We start from the raw sequence: 15,237 nt of genomic DNA on the forward strand, positions 1-15,237 counted from the left end.
GCAACAAGAATTGCTCTATGACTAAAGAGATCTATGTACACCTATTTCCAGGGACTATTCCTCACAATATTTCAGAACTATAAAAGTAATATATAATTTACTGAGTCATTTTCCTAAGAAATGTTAATTTTCCTAAGGAATATTAATTGACAGATTCCTTTGAGGTGGGAGAAGAGCACAGCTCATGTTTTTTTGAAGTTGAATAAAAAAGTTACTTATCTTGTAAAGGTAGTTTATAACCATCTCTTGATTATTTACATATTGCTTATCCATGTAAACAAATTAAAAGTGTGGTTACCTTTCCCTTATCGAACACTGTCAGTTTTATGAATATACAAACATAAAGTAGCATTCTGGGCCTAGAAAATAACAATATTTCTAAAAAGCATTATAGAGATCTTTCCAACTTTATTCTCTAAGGTTAGAGATGTTTTTGAGATACCTTTAGCTTCCCTTTTGAACTCATTATGGAACTCTTGAGTTAACTCAAAGTTAACTCTTGAATTATTCCTTCCTTAATACAAGAATTCTTAAATTATTTGAAATTAACCAACAAATATTTACTAAATACTTTGTATCTACCTTTGTATCTAAGCTGCATTAAGCCACGATAAAGACACTACAAAAAAAAAAAAAATTCCAATGTCAAATATAATTTTGGAACTATGCCCAAAACAAAAAAACTTTATATAAATAGTGATAGTTCAAGTGACTACTTAAAGTGGATTGTTTAAAGAAACAATTATAGCTAACCAGTTACTATTTGAGTGTTTAAAATGTGTCAGGCACTATCCATTTTTACTACTGCCTCTGGGAATTCTCAGAAGCACCCTTGTGGGGTAGATACTATTATTCTCATTTCTCAGGTAAGTCCTGTGAATTACCAAAGACTACACAGCTAATAAGTGATGTGGGGCTCAGAACTGTGCTTTTATTCAGCATTTTATACAGTTAGTCTTTCCTGCCCCTCTCCAACAATAATAATATGAAATTTAAAACTGAAGCTAGAGAATTAAGAATCACTTCTTTGGTTTTGCACTATGGCAGAAGGAAAATACTAGACAATTTGAGAACTTGTTTTTACTTGCACTGATAGAAAGTAAATAAGTAGATACACTTTTCCCTGGGATGCAACTTGGATAAGATAGATCATCTTTCTTTCCCCTTATTTAAGAACTGGTAGTAATGATTCTTTTGTTCATCACTTTTTTCTTTGTTCTTTAGGATATCATATGATGGAGAACCTAAAGAAGACTATCTAATAATTACATTTTAACCACTGCAATAAAATATCTAGGCAAGGAGAGAAGAGGAAGAAAGAAAATGGGAGTTAGAAGCAGAAACCAGCACCAGGAAATCAGACAGTTGATCCTGAAGAACTCAAATATACTCGGCTCTTGTTAAAAGCCAATAATATGCTTAGAATAATACATGATATGAAATTGAGAGATAATCCAAAACTACTTTAATAAATGGTATCTCCTTCTTTGCCTCAAACCTTTTATTAGATGCCAAAAAGAAAGTCATTAAGCTTCACAAAACCCATCTAGTATTTTGCCCTGTGAGTCAATCTAATCTTAAATGCAGAAGAAATTCCTTTTCTGTAGCTTTGGAAGAGCCAGATTAAAGAATATATGAAGTAAAGAATAATTTCTTTCTAGCTACTACAGCATGGAAACAGTGAAATATAAAAAATTACTAAAACCCAAATCTATTTAACACAACCCTTGTTTTGAAAGATAGCTTCTAGAAAACAGTGGCTATCTGATACATGCCAAATTATATACATATATAGTTGTCCTAAATGTTAGGATTTCAAACAGCTCTTAAAGGAACATGAAAGGCAAAAATCTAAACCAAACAACTAACCAAAAAGTTAGTTACTGTGAACCAGCCTTTAAATTAACAACACTTGAAGCATAGTACCCCACCATTTTTTCCCCAGATTAACTGTGAGCCTTATAATTTTATAATCAGCTTTCATGTCAAATCTGACTGTAAATGCAAGTAAAGATTTGTTTCCTGGGATCATGATCTCTAAAGCAGAAGCATAAGAAATGGTAAAATAAACTTGGGTTAGAAGATGGAGTTTTTTTTTTTTAAACTAGAAATTAATAAAATGTGGCATCTAAAACACTTTTAACACAGGGAGCCATTAGGGGGCTTGAAACTGGGAAACTACTTGATCATACTTAATGTTTTAAAAAGATCACTCTAGCTGCTGTGGATTACAGGAGAAGAGTAGAAACTTGGAGGCCAACTCTAAGTCCATGGCAGTGATCCTGAGGAGAGATGATGGTGTAACTGGGACTGGAATAGCAGTCATGGCTGGGGTTAGATTCAGGATATTTTGAAGGTTGACAGTACTTCCTGACAGATCAAATATGTCAAGAAAATGAAGAGAAATCAAGGGTTGCTAGTCAATTTCTAGGCAATTGGTAGAGAGTGCTGCCACTTACTGAGATAGGGAACACTTAGGTAGATACAGACTGAGGAGTAAAGTCATCTTTAGAAACAGCGAAGATATGGAATCAACCTAAATGACCATCAACAGTAGACTGGATTAAGAAAAGGTGGTATATATGGCCGGGCGTGGTGGCTCATGCCTGTAATCCAAGCACTTTGGAGGCCAAGATGGGCGGATCACCTGAGGTTGGGAGTTCAAGAAAAGGTGGTATATATATACCATGGAATACAACACAGCAATGAAAAAGGGTGAGATCATGTCTTTTGCAGCAACACAGACAGAGCTGGAGGCAATTATCCTAAGCAAACTAACACAGGAACAAAAAACCAAATACTGTATGTTTGCTTTTATAAATGGGAGCTAAACATGGAGTATGCATGGACACAAAGAGGATAATAACAGACACTAGGGCCTACTTTGAGGGTGGAAGGAGGGTGAGGATCAAAAAACTACCTCTTGGGTACTATGCTTAGTACCTGGGTGATGAAATAATCTGTACACCAAACCCCCATGACACGCAATTTACCTACATAACAAACCTGTACATGTACCCCAAACCAAAAATAAAAGTTAAAAAACAATCTTACTTGATCCATCATGGATTCTCCTATCAACAAAGGAGATGATCTTTTATAATAATGAAATCAGGCAACAGTTTTTTATAATTTCCTTTATGTCTACACTTATTGAAATAGTTGATTATCAGAGGATAGTTTTCTCCTTGCAATGATTAGCCATACCCTTAAGCAAAACTCCTAAAAAAGTATAAAACACAGTTTGGATATGTAAGGTTTGAGATGTCTATTAAACTTTGATGAGGAAATGTGTTGGAAATAAGTTCCTGGAGCTGGAGAAAATGATAGATCTGGAGATAAATATTTGGGAGTCATTACCATATAGATGACATTTAAATTCAAAGGACTAAATGAGCTCACCTAGGGTGACTGAATAGATAAAGAGAAGAGAGCACCAACGTTCAGAGGCCAGTCAAACAAGAAAGTAAGCCAAGGAGAATCAGAAAGAAAGAATGGGCAGGGAGGAAAATCAGGAAAATGTTTCAAATAGAAAGAAGTGGTCAAGAGAACAGAATACCTCTGAGGTCTAGTAAGATGGAAACAAAGAGATGACCACTGGACTTCAACAGGGACCTTGTCAGGTATAACCTCAGGGGTGTGGTGAAAACAATGCAAGAAGATGGCAGGTAAAGAAGACATCTCCTTGAACACAAACTTTATAGCATTTATTTTTTCACATTTGCCTGCTTCCACTAAAATGACAAGCAGTTTCTTGGCAGGGACCATTCATGACTTATTCAGCTTTATATCTCCAATGCCTAGTTATATCCCTGGCAAATGTCAGAAGATAAATACATGTTTGCTGAATGAACAAATGAATATTTGGTAGCTTAACTTTTCTACCTCTTAACTTTTTATTAAAGAAAAAACATCTTAAGATTCTGCACTGAGTTTTTATTACATGGACACCTTTTCTGGTCCTTGAGGCATCGTGGCTTCTAATAATGAAGTGAAAAGCAATAATAGCAAATGTTATCTTAAAATATGCTAATGCTTAAGTTTCTAGCTAAGCATATTTAAGTCTTAAAGTATCTCTGTGAATCTTGTAAGAAAGTTCAGGCCTGGTTTCACCCTTAAATAAGCTCACTGTTCAGTGAAAAAGTCTTCCAGACAAGGTAATCTCCCTGGATCAACAACCAAGCATTGTAGTCCATTACAATGTGTATGTACACCAAAAGTTTTATGCACTCATGATTCTTTTGTTTTGTTTTTTATAAGGAACTGCCAAACAAAAAAGAAATAAAGAAATCAAAACACCAAAACAGAAATAGAGGTAATGTGAGATAAGTGAAAGTACTCCTTCAAGGCTTTAGGAATTATGCTATTTCAAAATAAAATTTGAAATGTAAATGCAGACACATTATATAGAGTTACTTACGTTTCATTAATCAATAGGGACAGAAACCACAAACGGTCTGATTTTCATGTTAAAATACAATTAGATTTCATATTATCAGTGCCCTATGATGGCCATAAGTATAATTTATAGAGGTTATTCAACAAAGAAAGTCTATAAAAATACAAACAAAGGCCGTGCGCGATGGCTCACACCTGTAATTCCACCACTTGGAAAAGCCAAGGCAGGCGGATCAACTGAGGTTGGAAGTTCGAGACCAGCCTGACCAACATGGAGAAACCCCGTCTCTACTAAAACTACAAAATTAGCCAGGCATGGTGGTGCATGCCTGTAATCTCAGCTACTCAGGAGGCTGAGGCAGGAGAATCACTTGAATCTGGGAGGCAGAGGTTGCATTGAGCCAAGATTATGCCATTGCACTCCAGCCTGGGCAACAAGAGTGCAACTCTGTCTCAAAAAAAAAAAAAAAAAAAAATACAAACAAAATTTAAAATGCCCTACTCAAAACCAATTCTTTTTCCCAAAGAATTTCAACACTCCGCAAAACATTAACAATCTCTAAAATTTCCATCCAAATAAAACATTTATAAAAGACATGTTAAGTAATACAGCACTGTTTTATGTATCTGTCTGCCTCAAACTCCTGAATATAATTCTCAAATATAAAACATTTAATCAAACCCAAGTCTCCTCATTACCAATTAAAAGACTGAGCGAATGAATGTTCACCAGAATGATACTCACATCTTTATCTGCCCCACGCCCACCTGACTGTCCCAACTGCTCCCAATTTCCCTTTTTCTAATAGGAGTACCCATCCTAGTGCCCATGGCTAGAAATCTCAATTCAATGCTGCTTCTTTAAAATCTCTTGTTAAATTCTATAGATTCTGTTGATCTCCTACCAACATTCTAGGGTAGACTCCAGTTATCTCTGGCCTGGACCAGAAACTTCTTCCTAACTTGTCTATCTCCTTACAGATTCACATTATAGTCATCCTGCACACTAAGGCCATAACAATCCTAAAACACAGATCAAATTACCTTAAGTTTCTACTCAGTGTGTTCACAGAATAAAATGCAAACTTCTTAGTAAGGTAATAAATCTGCTCTGACTTACTTTTTCTCTCTTAACTATATTTTTCTCTGGCCCTCCATGTTAAGCAGAACAGGGTCTTTATGGCAATTCTTGGAGCTTAACCTAGCTACCACGGTTCTTTCCTTACCTATGCCATTGTTTCTGCTGGAGATGTGGTCCCCATCCAGTTTCTGTCTGCTAAAATCTTGCTCAAATCCTTTAAGAACCAAGGATTTTACATCAACAACGTATAGGATCCCCATGAAGAAAAGAAACTCATGCCATTTGTTTAACAATCTAGTTACTATGAAGCCAGTAGCCAAATATTGTTACTGTAGAGGTCAATTTAAGGTAACAATTTTATTTATGAATCTTCAGGGAGCTTATAGCTTCATTAATAAAATTCCCTTTTCTTATATCCTGAATTAAACCATGGAAATGCTAGCTTTGGTCTTTGCTGGCAAAGTATTAGCGGAAACTCTTAAACCAGTTCTTCCTTAAGATTTAACATGGCTCTCAAAAGTCATAATGCCACCATAAAAAAAAAAAAAAAAAAAAAAAGGAAGTAAAGAAGGAAGGAGATAAAAAATAAAAGACAGAAATAGCGATCCTCGCTGGTAACCTGACCCAAGTTATGCCATGTTTTTCAGCTTTAATTTGCTCTAAAGACATGGCCATTTTTATTACATTCTACTCCAGAACTGCTGGAGATTTGTGCGTAAATCCTAGGAAATTCTGTATGGAGCTGAGGTATGCAGGACAGTCAGATGCTGGGTTATATACATATTGTTTTCTTCATTGTAAAACTTAGCTCCTCTTAAATGCAAGAATGGCTATAATACCACATTTTGGGGACATTTTCTCAAACAATCCAAAATACACTTGGCCCAATCTAGCAAATAATGGGCTGGATCTACAGTCAGGCTCCTGAGCTTCTCTGTTGCAGAGAAAAGGGTCATCACAAATTGTTAAAAGTGACCTAGCCTTGGTTCAGCTGAAATTCTCATTTTCCTCTCTCTGCTGGCTTTATCACCAATTACCTAATAAGCCTTATGAGCACAGCTTCTGTAATTTTTCACAAGTGCAAATGGAGAAAATGGAAAGGCTGAATCTGGTGACTGTCCTTGGTAAGCTTTCCTGTAAGTCATTCCAAGAATTCTACGCCCCTTTCCTTTTAAATTCTTTTCTTGAACATGTTCCAATCCTTCACATATGTTCTTTCTTTCTCTTCCCAATTCTGGTGCCAAGCTTCCCTGTCTATCTTTTTAGGCAATCTGGCTACTACTTCTCTCAGGGAGGAACACCCTTCTTTACATTGAGCAACTGGCATTTGAATAAACTTTTCAAACACTGAAGGATGGGTAACAAACTTGACTTTACTTGATAAAAAGCATTTTAAAATCAAGCACAGACTGAAGGTGGGTCTAAGTTAAAAGTCAGTAGGACTAATTTATTTAAATTAAACTTGGCTACATTTTAAAAGTGAAACAAATGGAATATGCTAAAGCAAACCTCACTGTTTTACTTAATAAACGTGTCCAACAGTGGTGGCAGTGCTGTGCTGGCAGGTCTGGATGCTCAAGTGGTAGTTTAAGAACAGTCTTCTGTATTTATAAGGCAGAATATTGAAAACACACACAAAATATGGGCAAGCAGAAAAAGAAAGAGATAAGAAAAAAGCAGAGTACGAGTCTTTTCTGTGTCTTAAACCACAATGAATCAAATGCTAAAAAGTTCACCTGGTAGAAAAAAAGGATAAGGTGAGGAAGTCACTCTCTGGCCTGTGGACTCACTGATTTATCAAAAGGTCAAGTAACACATTAAAGGGAGCCACTATGAAGGACAATAATTTTGGAGGCTTAACTAAGAACTTATGCTTTGTTTATAAATAATAGCATCTAAAATTACAAACAATTAAATGTACAAATTTTAAAAACATTATCACTTTCCTAGAAGACACTAATGAAGGCAGAAAAATGGAAAGCCAATGGAGTTAACATGAGAATGTGTTAGCAGAATCCCACTTAAAGGCATTGCTTTCTGATCTTCAGGGATAGAGAAGGAGCAGCCCCTGCTCCCAAACACAACTATGCAAGAGTTCTTATGTAATAGTTCAGTAAACATGGTAAAATTATTTGAGCCACCACCTTTGAAACTTTGAGTAAACATTTTTAAAAAACTAAATTGACAGACTCAGCAGCAACAAAATCTGAAAATAATGCTTTGATAAAGTTTTTTAAATAAAAGTAAATTACTCAAACATCAGAATAAAGCCAGCTGCCTTACTGAGGAACTTAGCTGAAATGTATTTTTAAATATTGGATTTTATTTTTAAATATAGTTTTACATTCAGGAGAAATATGTAATTACAGTAATATAGGCTCATTTAAAACTGTAGAGCTTATGTAGACCACACAATCACAGATAACAATTTGAAATGACTATAAAGTTGTAATTTGTAATTTTATTTAGCAACTTTTCTCCTCAATCAAAATAATCTACATTTTAGAAGATTAATATTATAGATATCTGTATTATCATGTCTAAATTTTTCTGCCAATCATGAAAATAACTTTCCAGTTAATATGATATATCATCAACTTGAAACCATTTCTGTATTCAAAGAGAGTGTAAAAACAACTTTTAAAAGATATTTACTCCAACTATAACTCCCATTGCTGGACTCACAATGCCCCTCTGCCTGTTTAGAAAGGCTCCCAAGATCACTTCTCTACAAACAGGAAACCTGAAAGTCAATTAGGATTATGTGTCTTTTGAAACAGTGAGCAATTGCAATTTGAAAAAAAAACAAGATTTCAGAATTTTCAAAGATTCTCTTTCCAAGAACCTAAGAACTCTGTAAATCTGCTTAATTATATCTAAAGAACTTCTCTATTCTGCCTAAATCATAGCTTCCTAAAATTTCTAAATTCACTTCTCTGAAACCTTATGTCAAAGTGGGTTAATTTACGAGAGTAACTCCAATAGACAAAATCTGGACCAAAAAAGAATTCTCTGATGATTAATTTAGCAAATTAACCAGTTGAAATTTGTGGCTCTTAGTCATTAGAAGAGAAGGAATAATAGTCATCACTTTACATAGGCCAGAGCTGCTTATCAAGTACCCTCCTATATGAGCACAGGAATGGTGGAAGGCAGTTTTATATGAGAAATTAAAACTATTTTTCCCCCCAGAGAGAACAGGTTTGACCACCAGAAACTTCTTCCAAATTAGCCAATCCATGTGAACACATTCCCAAAAGGCAGCTTCAATTTAAAGCCATGAGTTCTGTTTCTAATAATGATGGAAAAGATGGAAAAGATTTGTAATAATGGTGAAAAAGACCAAGTTAATATCCTTCCACTGGGGGATAAAAGCTCAGCCAGGATAAAAGCTAGCAACTGTTACTGTGCCCACAGGGGTGCACTGGTCTGGCTAAGCCAGGAGGAGGGGCACTGAGGACACTTATGTGGGTGGAGCCTGCATTAAGTACCACTGATACAATCAGTCACCAGAAAGATATCTATCTTCTTTTTTTGGTGTCTTCCCAGTTTTCATCCAACTGAGGTTGACAGTTTCACTCCAATTCCTGCTTGCTTTTCCACACCCCTTAAAAAGTGTTTCCATGACTGAGCTGACAGTGAGGCCTGAGGACAGGAGCTGGTTAAGGATGGTCAGCTTATGTACCATCCCTCCCATGCCACTGCTTCTACCACCAGTTTCGCAGGAGAAAAGGAATCCTAGGACTAATACAATCTACCTGGCTCCATGCTTTAAGGTAGAGAGAGCTGGAAAAAGTCTTCCCCCTTTCCCTTTACTGCCCCTGTAGGGAACCATCAGACCCATAAATGTGCATACACAGAAATGGAAAAAGACAGTACTAGAAGCAGTCAGAGCAAGCAAAGCCATTGACGACTTTGGTACCTCTTAAGTAATTTTTTTTTTTTTTTTAATTAAGAACTAAGTTAAAGGTGGGTTGGGAGAGAAAGAATTTTTGATCTTCTGTCCCCTGGAAGCTACTGGCATATAAATGCAGGGGCTTTTAGAGCATTGTAAACTTAATCCCAAATATAAAAACACTAGCATATAGGAAGCAGAAAAGGTCTTACAGCAGTAGGAAAACAAAGCACTCCCTTTGGGGGCCCCCAGTGGTCATGCAGATAAGTGGGCACTGGGGGCATCTTTGTCACTTAACTTTCCCTTCCCCAAGTGGACCTCCTCATCTGACCCCTTTCCCCACAAGTGTACACTGTCAATCTTGCTGTAATCAACTGTATAGTTTGCCTGTTGTTTTCCCAAGGTAGCTGGCTGACCTACTGCCCCCAGAGATGCCTCTTCCCACCCACTGTGTGTCAGTCTTTCTCTGCTCCTCAAGTCTGCTCCTGAATAGGGGCTGGCTGCCTCCTGCTGACTTCTTTCTCTCTGAGTCTCTGGGTTTCCTCTTTACATCCCTTACCTACCTTCTTCCCACTGCCATTCCTTCCCACGCCCTTCCCTTGGAGCAGGCAAGCTTATCTTTCCATCTTGCAAGGGTGAGTTTCTCTCCACTGCTTCTGTCCCTCTGCCTGTGTATCTGGCTTCCCCCATACGGGCCTCCCACTCCATGCTGATGCTGGTCTTTTTGCTGCAGGTGCACCTATCTGGGAGTAGTTATTGGCACATGCAGTTTTGTATTTCTCTTACCTCTCCCAGCCATTCTTGACGTTTTCTCCCCAGATTTCACTGCATGTAGGAAGGTATCTTTCTCCATGTGCCTGCACTCCTCCCTGACACCCCCTCACCCCACCACACAAAGTCTGTGAGTGTTTTTCACCATATGCTTCTCTGGTTAGTAACACAAGTGTCCTAGTATGTACACCCATGTGTCCACCTAATTCTGTAAGTGCCTTCCTAACAATATTCTCACCTGAGTCTCTACTGCTGTTTACAAATGCCCTATCATGTGAGCTCATTTTCTATCCAAAGCGTGCAAAACTAATGCCTTCCTCTGTGTGCACACTTATATAGAAGGGGGCCTCTCTGAACACACTCTCAGTGAACCCGGGTTCACACCTCTCCTGCAGCTCTGCCTCAGACTCTGCCTTCGCTCTATGTATTTAAAGTGCCTGGCACTAGTGGGAGCTCAACAGATGTCAGTTCTTCCCCCCACTTTTAGCTGAATAACTATGTGAGTCTGTGTCTCGGTGTCCTTCTGCCCCTCTGTGCCTGTTTTATGAGACCAGTTGAAATGTGTTCCTCAGTATAGAATAGGCTATTTGTCAGATGTCCCGTGGGTTCTATCTCCCTTCCGACTCTCTCCTCTCCTGTAAAACGTTACAGGTTCTCCCATATGGCATATCCCTCCCTCACGCAATGTATCCATTCGGTCTCCCTCAAAGTCATACAGTACTGCAAAACCATAAACGGTTTCCCCATGCATCCTGGTTACCGCGTTCCTTCTCGGTGCCCCCTCTCCCACTTTTTTCCAACATGAAAGCGTTCTGGATTTGTAGTCCAATTGCAGTGTACGTGCACCTATCCGAGTGAGCCTCTCTCTGTACTGGAGGGGTGTGTGTGTGTGTGTGTCTGTGTGTCCATGGGCTTCTCTTGGGAACGCGGGGTGAGAGGCCCGAGTCTCTGTCCGCGATGCATTATATCCTCCCCCTCACCTACTGGCTCGTTCCCAGTCTACATGTCCCAGAGTCAGCCCGAGACGCTGGGAGCTTTTTCAGGTACGTTGAGCGTCCGTGAATCTCTTTTCCCCAGAACCCGATGTCTTGCTCCCAGGGAGCGATAAGTGTTTGTGGGGCCTCAGGTCTCTCCCCGGGGCGCTGTGTTGTTTTGTGTCCGTCCAGGACGCGGGGCGTCTCCAGGAACGCGATGCGCCTGTGTCCCGGAGTCCCCGAGAATGCAGGTGTGTCCCCTTCACCCCGTACGCGAAGCGCCAGTGTCCTCGCCGTTCCGGTGTGCGCCTCCCCCTTACGCGGAATGCCTAAGTCCCTATCTCTACTAGTACACCGTGTGCCCTTCCCAATGCGCCAAGCGCCCAAGTCCCCATCCCTTCGAGCACTTGGGGACACGCGGAGCGCCTGTGTCCCCAAGTCCCTGGGAATACATGGGGTGTCCCACCCCCACACGTGGAGCGCCTGGGTCCTGTCTCTGCGGATCCACCGTGCCTCCGTTACTGGAAAACGCGGACAGCTGGTGCCCGCACGTCCTCCCTAGTTCTTTGCCCGTACTCTGCTCGCCGCCCGCCTTCGCTGCCGAGGGCAGCGTGGTCATCTCACTTCTCTTACCCGGGCCTCTCTCCCTCCTTGGGACCCAACAAGCCAGGAAATCCGCGGGCGCCGTCGGAAAGTCCCGCAGCGGCTGCGCAGCCGACTAAGGGCTGCGGCTGCCTCGGCCCCGCCACCAGGGGCCGCCCGCCTGCCCGCTTCCCAACGTCCCGGCCGGTCTGGGACCGCGGCGTCAGCCACCCTGCCCGGCCCTGCCCTGCCTGGCCGCGGTGGGCGCTGACGGCGGCAGCTGCCAGCCACGACCCCGCCGGCTCCGCACCAGGCGCACTGGCAGAGGGAGGTGCGGCTGGTCAGTGAGGGGTGCGCTCTGCCTCCCTGAGCCCAGCCAGTCGGCCGGCCCGCTCACCTTGTGGCTCTGGTAAGTCTCGAGCGCCCGGATCGCCGTCTCGGTGAGCTTCACATGCAGTACGGTGATGTTGTCCTGCCCCAGCCGTCCGCACGACAACCCATAGCGCTGCTCCTCCCGCAGGCCCGCTGTCCCCCCCGCCGCCATCTTAAACTCCCTGGGGTGCCGCCGCCGCCACCGCTCCGGCTCTAGCCTCCACTGCGGCCGCGGCTGCTTGGGCTTCTGCAGCCGCCGCCACAGCTAGGGCCATCCCGCTGCTGACGTACTGTCATATACTGCGCGCAGCCAGACCTCGGACTGCCACCGCCGCCACCCGCTCCACCCTCCGGCCCCGCGCCACGCCCCGGGCTCCTCTGATTGGCCTTGTTCCCTTCAGAACCGCCCTCATTGGCCGCTCTCCACTCTCACGGGGGCGGGGCCCAAAGTAGCAGGAGTTCTGCTCCTGGGACGGGACGTCCGAGAGGTAAGAGGCTGACGTCTAGGTGACGCGCCAACTTACTCACGTCTGACGTCACGTCTGGTAGTCTTGGCTTGCCGGGCATGATTGGCCAGGCTGGCTAGGGTCTCCTCTGCTAATTGGGAGTCCAAGTTGCCTGGTCTCGTTACCTGGAGTTGGAGCCCCGCCCCTGGAGGGGATAGTAGTGGAAAGTCCGAATTGGGGAAACTCGCCCTGTGTGGGTGGTCCTTGAAAAGGAGGATCTCCACCTCCAGTGTGTGAAGGGATGGCCGTAACCAAATAAGGACTTCGTTCCCCGACGGCTGCGGAAGCTGTGGAGCTTGGTGTGTACGCGTTGGGGAGGACGCAGTAGGCGGACTCACTAGAGAGCTGCTCCTCAAAACTCCGAGTACCGTAGTTGAGCAGATGGGATTGGGAGGAAAGCCTTCTTTGTCATTTTACTGTAAATTTGAGATTATCGGATGCCACACACACAGCTTATAAAAACAAAAACCCTTGAAATTAGTGAGTCGACTCTTAGCTGTAGGAGTTGTGTTAGATTTTGTGGAGCATCTTAAGGACAAAACCACACGGGATGTGGTGGGCATGATATAATACGCCTTTCGTATGGTGAGCATGGTATAATAGAGAATTGAGTTTCGAAGTCTTTCCGACGCCATGCCCTGTTGTGATTCTCTGGGATCACAACTGGTTAGGATGTTACTCTCCTTGCAAAGGACTCTAGAAGAGTAAAACTGGTATTGACCTAAATTAAACTTCGACCACTCTCGTACTCTGATTCAGTTTGAGCTCTGTCCGTTTTCTTTGATAGGGCTGTGTGAAAACCTAGCTAGGGTTTAAAGGTTAAGAGAGATGGGCTGTCGAGGTTAAGCGAAGGGATGGGGGCCTGAGGGGTGTGCACAGGCCTGGCATACTTTCCATTCCTCGGAATGCTTCCTGTGTAGGCGTGGCTAAAAGAGGAAGCCTAATCTGGAGTCCCTTTCAGGCTGTGTGTGGATAGACTGACAGATGGGTTCCTGTCAGAGGACGGATTAATTGGGTGATCAGAAACACCAGCTAAAACAAAGTATTGAAAGCTTTGAAACTGTTGAAAGGCAGTTTAAAAAATTATTATTGTTTTTTTAAATTGAGACGCTTGTTTTTACCCTCAGCTTATAAAACATTGTTCTGTTCTACTGGGATTCCCCGGGAAAATTTAATCAATATTTTTCATTATTTTAAATAGGATTAGGGCTATGATTCCATGCCTTTCTCTCCCAATAAATGCCTTCCTCACTGTATGGGTGCACTCCCTTTTGATTCAGACCCTCAAACATAGTAGGTGTATAACGTGAATTACACCTACTATGGATTATCTTTCCATGGATTAAGTGGAAACACCTGTCAAATCACAGGCAAACAGTTTGCAAATTGACTTAATTTCAATCCACTAAGATTGGCTAGCTGTTAAGACATGATTAACGCTTGCTAATTTCATTCACTTTAGTGATACAGTGTTATAAGTAGAGAAATTAAGGCAATCATCAAATGGATTAAAAATTTTACTCTTAGAAGGGAATTAGAGGCTTTATTACCTAGTTTTCTCAGCTTTTTAAAAGTAGAAACCTTATTCAAATAGTTCATTGATCTCTAACTGGACTATAGTCTAAAAAGAAACCTGTACTTGAATTTTTATTTTCTCTCTTTCTTTTTTTCTTTTTCTTTTTTCTTTTTTGCTTTGATAGTAAAGGACTGACCACATACCTAAAGCCTTAATTATTTGGGGGTGGGGGAGAAGGGAGGTTTGCCCAGACAAGTAAAACCTGTATCCCACTGCTTTTCCGGTGAATGTGGGTAAATCCCCATCCACATGATTTCCTAACTTGGCCTCCTTTTACTCCGAATTTCTGATAACATCCAAGAGGGTCGGGGAGGAGTAAGGATGGTTTTCGCTGTAGTTTTCAAATATCTGACCTATAGCTTTTTACTAGTAATTGATTTTTATTTGAACTGTGATAGGAAAATTTTTCCCATGCCCTATTTTAGTGGGTAACAAATTTTTCAGGGATTCATATATTATTGTCGTGAGTTAATGTTTGTTTGTATTTTTCCCCTTTTGACCTTTTCAACTGTGGAAGGAAATGAACAAGTACAAAGTAATATGGTAATCTAGTAGTGTCTTTTCATTGATGTCTCACAGGCATAGTATACATTATACTTGCCTGAATCAGATGGTCAAGTTATGATGCTGGTAAGGATAATTTATTTAGAGGAGGCTGATGAAAGGTGCTTTTTGGAAAGTTTGCCATTTATTCATATTTTCTGTATCTTTATCTGGTTTAAATAATTAACAAATAATCATTGAATACCAGTTAAGTATGACTTGCTGTAGAGGATTTAAAAATTAAACTAAAGGAATTTTTCTGTTTAAATGTGCCAAGTAAACCAGTATACTCAAAGCAAAGCAATTAGAGAATTAGTAAATGCTAATTTGGATGATGTTGGCAATAAGCTCAAAAATTCAAAGAAAGGAGAAGTCTGAAAAGGTTTAATGGAGGTGGTAGAACTTGAATAGCTCTTGAGGGTTGAGTAGATTCTTGGTTAAGTGGAGGTGGTATAGATGGAGACAGGCCAATAAAAATGATCTTAATGCTGATTCTAGGTTAACCCATTAGTTTTGTGAAGGAGGAACTGAGACTCCAT

The 15,237-nt window shown here is 41.0% G+C and overlaps 1 protein-coding gene across 1 annotated transcript in view; it reads right to left on the bottom strand.

The window, feature by feature from the left end:
* The window catches only part of ELL2 (elongation factor for RNA polymerase II 2), a 76,795-nt gene extending 64,420 nt beyond the window's left edge, over positions 1-12,375 (bottom strand). The window contains exon 1 of the mRNA XM_012477575.2: positions 12,099-12,375. Within this exon, the coding sequence (XP_012332998.1) occupies positions 12,099-12,245 (147 nt within the window). The 5' untranslated portion in view covers positions 12,246-12,375. The remainder of the gene's footprint in view (positions 1-12,098) is intronic.
* Positions 12,376-15,237: the final 2,862 nt, after the last annotated feature.

Source organism: Aotus nancymaae, unplaced genomic scaffold (genome assembly GCF_030222135.1).
Source record: "Aotus nancymaae isolate 86718 unplaced genomic scaffold, 86718_ANA_hifiasm-v0.15.2.pri h1tg000014l, whole genome shotgun sequence".
NCBI classification, from domain to species: Eukaryota; Metazoa; Chordata; class Mammalia; order Primates; family Aotidae; genus Aotus; species Aotus nancymaae.